At 41.9% G+C, this 8,284-nt stretch overlaps 1 protein-coding gene across 1 annotated transcript in view; it reads left to right on the top strand.

Annotated features, from left to right (window-relative positions):
• Positions 1-1,134: 1,134 nt before the first annotated feature.
• The window catches only part of ACSS3 (acyl-CoA synthetase short chain family member 3), a 60,558-nt gene continuing 53,408 nt past the window's right edge, over positions 1,135-8,284 (top strand). Inside the window, exons 1-2 of the mRNA XM_063133832.1 lie at positions 1,135-1,509; positions 5,766-5,910. Coding sequence (XP_062989902.1) covers positions 1,181-1,509; positions 5,766-5,910 — 474 coding nt within the window. The 5' untranslated portion in view covers positions 1,135-1,180. The remainder of the gene's footprint in view (positions 1,510-5,765; positions 5,911-8,284) is intronic.

The raw sequence follows: 8,284 nt of genomic DNA, 5'->3' as shown, positions 1-8,284 counted from the left end.
GGTGACAATGTCCTTCAAAATATATACACACTGTATATTGGTGAAGATTTATCTCCTCCCAGTCTTTTATGACTTCTCTGGCTTTCAGAGGGTGCATTCCTCCTTCAGGACACACGGCAGTGAAATCCTTCTCTTTGGAGTCAAAAATATTTTCTTTCTCACCCACAGTAAAGAGATTGCGTCCAGTCATTCCTTAGTGGGATACATGTGGAACTGGGATGTCTGAAAAGCCAAGCCCACACAGAATTTGGCTTGTAAATTGTCCTGCGTTTGGCCTTTTTGAACCGTTGCATTCAAAAGTAGTTTTGTTCAGGGTAAAACGTATCCATATACCCTTTGGGCTCTCTAAAAGATCCGAATTCTCCCTTGATTTAGGTTTGAATAATAAAGATAATGCAAATTGTCAGTTTTTAAGATCAGGGAACACGTCTAACTTCTTTAAAATGAAGTGCACGCGCGGGTGTGTAGAAAATGATATTTTAAAGGCAATAGCAATCCATATTGCAAACTACAGCTTGAAAGCGTCATTCACTCTTGACAAAAGTACCAACAAAATGTATTTTTCTCTACATTTTAAATATGTCTTTCCTTTGTCGATTAGAAATCATATTTAAAGGGGTAGGAAAACATCGCTTTGCAAAAGGAGAGAACGAAAGCACTGAGAGCGGCGATTGCCTAAACTGTGTTTAGTGCTTCCAAACACTGAATGCGTTTGGAGCTGTAACAATAAAAATTAAACGTTGGCAGGTGCCTCGGTTTGCATAGAGTTCCACAACAGCCCAAGGGCAATAGATGACGGAGGGGGTTTATAAGCTGTTGGGGGAGCCGGGGATAACGACCTTGTTTGCGTCAGTGATCCAGTCTCACATCTTTTGCAATCAAATCTTTTGCAATGTAATCAATGTCCTGTTGCTCCAAGGAAGGGGAGGGTTTGGGAGCCAAGAACAAAGCCCGGACTGGAGCAGCGCCCGCAAACCTGTGGTTTGCAAAACCAAGTGGATCCAGGAGCAGGGCTTCTTTGCTCAAGAATCCAGCTCGGCTCTTTTTGGTGACTTTGACCAAACTTGTGTAACTCGCACGAGGGGGCGGTGTTGTTTTTCACTCCCCCCCCATCTCTCTTTTCTTCTACTCTTACGCGGGACTGGGCCAGCCGGGGATAAGGGACTCCGCTCCAGGGAACATGAGAGTCCACTGCAAGGGTGTCTTGCTGCAAAAAGTTATCTGCAGCGGCCGAGGCGGCTGGGGCTCGAAGGCGGGCTTCAGGCACGTCCAGGCACTCGCTGAGCTGCGTTTTCTGAGCTGGGGAAGGAGCCCGCCGCGACCCCGACTCCTTAAAGTAGCCGCCACTTTCTCTTCACGGGCAGCCGCCCCTGGAGGCGACTATGAGGCGGTTTTCAGGGCGTCAGTGGAGGAGCCTGAGAGACTGTGGGCAGAAGCGGCTAAGGGCATCGAGTGGCACAAGCCCTGGGCTAAAACCCTGGAGAGGCGAGGTCCCTTTAGCACCTCCTGGTGAGTGGCCGAGGAATCGCTCGCTTGGCTCCTGCGCGGGCCACGTCACGAAAGCCAGTCATGGTAAAGAGAGGCTCGCCGTCCTCGCCACCCCTCCGGTAGAACCCCTGTGACAAGCAGTCATTCAGCTGGGGGGACTTACTGGCTTACAGCATTTCCCCACTTCCATTTCTTGGGGCGGGGGAAAGCGTCACCTGTTGAATTTCTGCCAAGCACACAGCTTGTTAAAGGCACAGGAGTCCTGTTAGGCAAAGATGGCACCATTCAGTAAGGATAATGCAAATGACAGCAATAGGACTTGCTTTGAGTCAGGTGTGAGCCTGGAACCTTTTTTCAAAGCCACAAATCAGCCCTTTAACATTGTTAACATGCAGGTCTGTCTGAGTATGTGCAGAATTCATTTTCTTCACCACAGGTGGCCCACCTATCTGGGATGGGGAATATGGCTTCAAGGGTGACCTGAACAGCTTAGTTAATATAGGTAAAGGTAAAAAGAAAGGCCAAAGGCAAAGGTAGAACCAGGCAATCTTCAAAACGGAATATTTACAAAAGTTTATTTACAGTGCCAAGGTACCGCCTATGCATTTCGAACGCAAACTGCGCTCTTCCTCAGGGCTGTTATAGGGTTCGTTAACTTAATGAACTCTATAACAGCCCTGAGGAAGAGTGCAGTTGCATTCGAAACACGTAGGCGGTACCTTGGCACTGTAAATAAACTTTTGTAAATATTCCGTTTTGAAGATTGCCTGGTTCTACCTTTGCCTTCGGCTTTTCTTTTTACTCCCCCACGGGGTTTTCCTTGCTTTTACACTCGCTACCAAGGTAGACTGGTGCCTTACGTAGAAGAGTATACTTTTGTATCCTGTGTTAATTGTGATTTGTCAGTTGTGAAAGGAAAGAATAATTCAACAAAAGTATGCTTTCTGTCTCTTATGTAATCTTGTTTAGCTAATCTCGATTTCATGTTGAATATGTAAGTAGGGATTCTAAAGTGAAAGGAATACTAACAGGAACACCCCTGCTGGTGTTTAGAATGAGAAATTGCAGTACTCTAGCCTCTTTATGCCCAAAGGGCCTGAAGGGTCATGCCATTGTATCTAGTGATTTAGGGGAAATTGTTAGGGATGCTTCTGTGTATGCCCATGTCATGTTTGCCTGCACTTGCTGCACAGCATCGCTATGTTCAGATTAATGTCCAGGTTAAGAAAAAAACATCTTTGTGGCCAAGTCAGTTCAGATATGAGTTACATTTTTGCTCTGTTGCCAGCCAGATAGATTGTCTTTATGCAAAGTGATTTATTGGACTGGCTTTGCATTCGTATAGTAGGGTTCAGAGTAGTGAAACATTTACAAAAGTAAAAGATCCATTAGATTATTTGATTCTTACATTGGATTTAGTTGTTGTTTTTTGAAATGTGTGACAGGAATGTTAAAAACAACAATTTGTGTGCGTGTGTGTGTGTGTGTGTGTGTGTGAGTGAGTGAGAGAGAGAGAGAGAGAGAGAGAGATCTATTTGTTGTTAAGTCATCCCAAATGCAGGTTGTGGGAAAGCCCTTATCCATAACAATGCTGCATAGAAGAGTATCCTATTTATAAACACCTTGTGATACACACAGCCAGGCAACATTTGCATGCCGGTAGCACTGCTGGGGATATACACTGCTAAAAACACAAGACGAATCCTACTGGATCAGACCAAAGGCCTGTCTAGTCCAGCTTCTTGTTTCCCACAGTGGCTAACCAGATGCCTCTGGGAAGTGCACAGCATCTGGTATTCAGGCATGGTGCCTCTGATCCTGGAGGTAGCATATAGCCATCATAAAGAGGAACCTTTAATAGCCATAACCTCCATGAATTTGTCTGTTGCCTTTTTAAAACCATCTAAGTGACAAAGGAGCCGTTATTCTGATTGTGCAGTTATGAATTGCATCAAGGGATTAAAAAGAAATAATGCTAGTGTCCCCCCCCCCTTCCGTCAGGACTGCAGTGCATGGGGAGGTGAGGTTTAACGCTTCCCTCCATAGCCATGATTGTGACAAAAATGCCTTCTCCCCCTGTTGCAATTAATCTTAGGCTAATTGCAGTGTGTGTATTTTTGCAAGGATTGCAGCTGAGAAGGGAATGATTAAACCTCCCCACTTGGAATGTTGTGATCTTGTTGAAAATCCCCCTCCCTGCAACTACCATTACATTTTAAAAAAATATTCTGAGGAAGTTGCTAACTAAAACTGACTAGTTTCACACAACATAATCAGCTTATTTTGTCCACAATTAGCCCTGGCATGTGCTCCAGCTGTTTTGACTGTGCAACCCCCAAATGGGCCAACTGGGGGATTGTGCCATCATGTGAACCTAGTCTTCATGGGTAAATCGAAATTAACCTTTGAATAACCCACAATGACTGGGTTGGATGACACGGTGTTCCTCCCTATCGCGGTTATGCAATCAAAATTATGGTTGCGTGCACCGGGCACATGCCACAGCCGATTGTGAGTGTAATGTTTGGTCCCATGCTAAGTTGGTGGTTGTTACCACCTCTTGTGCCAACTAATGACATAGTATAACTAGAGATGTATCTCTGTGAAGAAGCGCTTCCATTTGTTTTATCTGAATCTCCCACCATTCAGTTTCTTTGGATGGCCCTGGGTTTTACTGACAAACAGATGCTCAGTGTTCTGGAGGCTGTGCATGTTTTAAACTTAATATTCCCCATGCAGCATTGACATAAGTTAATTCTTTCCTGTGACTTTCTGGTGGAGATAGGAAATGTTTAAATTGGCTTGGAGTTGACATGCAGGATCTGCAGCAGATGGCAAATGTAAAGTTATCATTAGAGCAGATATTGATCTATCTTGTGTCTTTTTCCTTTCAGGGGTGATAGTGAATGCTGAGAAGGCAACCCTATGCATATTTAGTTGGAAGTATGCCCCAATGTGTTCAGTGGGTCTTACTCCCAGATAAATATACATAGACCTAGGCAGTGTGGGACCTTTATCCTTTCAAATAATGACTGAACAACTTGTGGTCCTTGAGATATTTTGCCCTTAAACTCCCATCCATCCTAGCCATCATAGACAGTGGTGAGTGTTGATGGGAGTTGAAGCTCAAAACATCTGGAGGGCCACAAGTTCTCCACCCCTGGAAAAAGTTTAGTTCAAATTAAGACTTTAGTGTTTTTTGAAAACAGGACACTACCTGTAGGGAACTCCACTTTGGTGCATTGAGGTTAATATATGGAGTGGAAAACCCTCCCCAACTAGCAATGACAAGATACCTTCACACACACTGATATTACTCCTCCAGTTGTCCAGCATGTTCCTACAATATTGGTCCAATAAGTGCTCCTATCTGTGGGGCTGGGAATCAGTGGGGGCTAAATCCAGGCATCATATGGGAGTTGTAGCTAAAACATCTGGAGGGCCACAAGTTCTCCACCCCTGGAAAAAGTTTAGTTCAAATTAAGACTTCAGTGTTTTTTGAAAACAGGACACTACCTGTAGGGAACTCCACTTTGGTACATTGAGGTTAATGTATGGAGTGGAAAAACCCTCCCCAACTAGCAATGACAAGAGACCTTCACACACACTGATATTACTCCTCCAGTTGTCCAGCGTGTTCCTACAATATTGGTCCAATAAGTGCTCCTATCTGTAGGGCTGGGAATCAGTGGGGGCTAAATCCAGGCATCATATGGGAGTTGTAGCTAAAACATCTGGAGGGCCACAAGTTGTCCACCCCTGGAAAAAAGTATTCAGACACACATTCAGTGCATCCCTGATTCCTACAAAGTGGTCTATGCAGATGAACTGAAGTCTAATATCAGTTTCTAGAGAAATCTTACCCAACCTGGTGCTCTCCAGATATGTTGGACTACAATCACCCATCCAGCATAGTTGTAGTCCAGCGCAACTTCTTCTAAAATTTCTATCGTATCAATTGTGGTCAAGGACAGAATTGGACACTGATTAACTGAAATAATATTCTACCTATATTGGAACATTGTCCTTATTGGAACAGCTTTGCTAGAATGGTTGTGCTTTAATAGCCTGCTGGTTTTTTGGTTTGCTTTCACTGGCCTCTCAGGAAAAAACATTTTTTTCTAGTAAGAGCCATACTGCCTCTGATACTGGAGGTATAGCCATCAGGACAAGTAACCATCAATAGCCTTCACCTTCATGATATCCACCAAATATTGATACACATTTGGAAAGCTTTACTTTTTAATACAGTGGTTTTTATTTTCTTCCTTTTTTAGGTTTGTTGGGGGAGAGCTGAATATTTGTTATAATGCTATAGATCGTCATGTTGAGAATGGACAAGGGGATCACATTGCTATCATCCATGACAGTCCTGTAACAAATACCAAAGTGTTTATAACTTACAAAGAAGTTCTTGAACAGGTATGTTTAATGAATATTTTTGCAAGCAAAATGGCCAGATAAAATTGAACAAAATTATTATAACATGTTGGTAAAATTCCAAAGGCAGAAAACACATTTTCTGTGCACTTTGACTGCACCAGGAAGTGTTTTGATACCATGCAAACGTGAAGCTACATGAAACCTCTCTCACTTATGGCTTAATTTATACAGTTATGGTTGAATCTGGATTATATACCTTGCTGTATAGTGCTATTGAACTTGGTCTAACAATGAATCTGTCCTCTAAGTGTGTTTAGAATTGCAGCCTCAATGTATTTTATGTACATCCTTATAGATATTTCCTGTTTGCCTCTGGGATCGTTGAGTTACATTATTGCCTCACTGGCGATAGGTTTCCTACTCTAGAGCAGGATCCAGAAAACCACAGAACTAGCTCTTTCTGCCCAAGACAGCTTTAGATGTGTGTGATTTGAAGAGCTGATGGTTTCCAGATTATGTGGAGTGGTTTTGAAATGGAAAGGACTTTAAAAGCAATATGTGACATGGCATGGGGGTTCTGAGTTAAATGTATCCTAACCTTATCTTTGTAATAGCATGGCACAATTTTCTTTGCTTTCTCCCAAGTAAAAGCTCAGATTTATTTTTAAGGAAAAGGCTTGAATTATAGAAGTAGGTGCTGCTCTGGCAAGGATACAAGTGCCTAGTTTCACACATTTATAATAGCACAGTTCGTTTTGCAGCGTCTGCTGCTTAGAGCCATTATTATATTGTTTATGTCTTACAGTACATTTAGTCCAGGTAAGCAGTATACTTTGACCATGGTTCAATTTTGTCATAATGTTAAAGCATAGTTTGAGTAGCCATAGGGGCTGTTCGCATGTAATGGAAGCATTTGGCAATTAACCCATCATCCAGGGGTGTTCTATAAAAGAGGTATTCATAGTTTGTAGCTGCATTCTGGAAGAGGCTTGCATGCAGTGTTCATTCCTGAAAATTGTGAGTTCATTAACTCAAGATTTGCTGCTGAATGCTGCTGTTATGTGTGAACCAGATCGTAATTTAGAACCAAAACCATGGTTTGAGCTTCGAAATGTACCAGTAAATCATGATTTGAAGTTATTTGTCAGTTTCTGTTTTCTATCAGCTTAATGCTCTACTCACTGTGCGGTGGCCTCCACTGGTGGAGTAATGTCTATTAGCATGGCACCATACCAAACCATAGTTAGCACAAAACCATGGCTTGCAATGCACTTCATAGCATTGTTTCTGATTCTGGTTTGCTGACCAGTGTCAAATGATGGTTTTTTAAATCAATTCAGACTTAATCTTTGTAAAGTTTCCTGAAATGTGGTGTGGTGCAATATCTGAATTGAGGCATTGTAAGTATACTCTACAGTTGTTTGTTTCAGTTTGCTGTGCTGTCTTCACCCCAAGGTTTTTAGATGGATTTGTATATATCTCTGCAAATTTAATTCTACACAATCTGGAATCTTAGATGAAGAAGCACCTTTTTAGGAAGTATCTCTTCTCCCTCCCTAGCCTCAGATCCGTGGCGGAGCCACTGCTGCTACGTGTGAAAAGTAAAAGTTGTGATGGCACAGAGCTGTACCTTCACTGTAGAGATGCACGAGCTTTGGAGTATAGTGCTACTGGAACTATCTGTTGGCATTTCAATAGCGGCTTGGAATTTGGTTCTTTATGAAGGCATTCAGTGCTGAATAGCATTGATTTCAGTTGGTTTCTTTGCAGCCTCCCAGGGCAGGAATATTTTGATGCCTCTTTCAGAGTTGTGGTTATTAATAATTAAAAACTGGTAATATTTGTGTAATGCTTCAGGTGTCCTTTGCTAACAGAAAGTGAGATATACAAGTCATAAAATAAATCCATTATGGTTACCCAATATGTTCTTTTGACTTTGCTGGTTACAGTAAACCTTTTACCATCATAATATTAAGATGGGTGGAATGATATCTCTGAATTATTTATAATGTATATCAGTTTACAAAATTGCAGTTCAAGTTACACTCAACTCTGAAATTGTGCTTACATTCATTATAAAAACTCTTTTCACTTCAACGGTCTACAGCATTCTGAGCTCTATGTCATGTTTATGTATTTTTTATGTATTTCTGTGGGAAAAGGTGTCATGCAAGTGCAAACTGACTATAGCACTTTTTAAGTTGTTACGGCAATATAGGGAAATCTTTGACAGTTTAATTAGATGATCTTTAGGAACTCTCAGCTGACAATGGATGGAAAGTTTAACCATCAAAGTGTAGCATTATGTTAACTCTTTTAGGTGTTAGAAATTACCAAAATTGTTACAAAGAGTGCAAGAGATCTCATTAAATTACAGTATTTGACAGAGGTATATTTAAAATACTTAACTTGA

Source organism: Elgaria multicarinata, chromosome 9 (assembly GCF_023053635.1).
Source record: "Elgaria multicarinata webbii isolate HBS135686 ecotype San Diego chromosome 9, rElgMul1.1.pri, whole genome shotgun sequence".
In the NCBI taxonomy this organism is placed as follows: domain Eukaryota; kingdom Metazoa; phylum Chordata; class Lepidosauria; order Squamata; family Anguidae; genus Elgaria; species Elgaria multicarinata.
The sequence above is the reverse complement of the archived record's forward strand: the minus strand, read 5'-3'. Positions and strand labels throughout refer to the sequence as shown.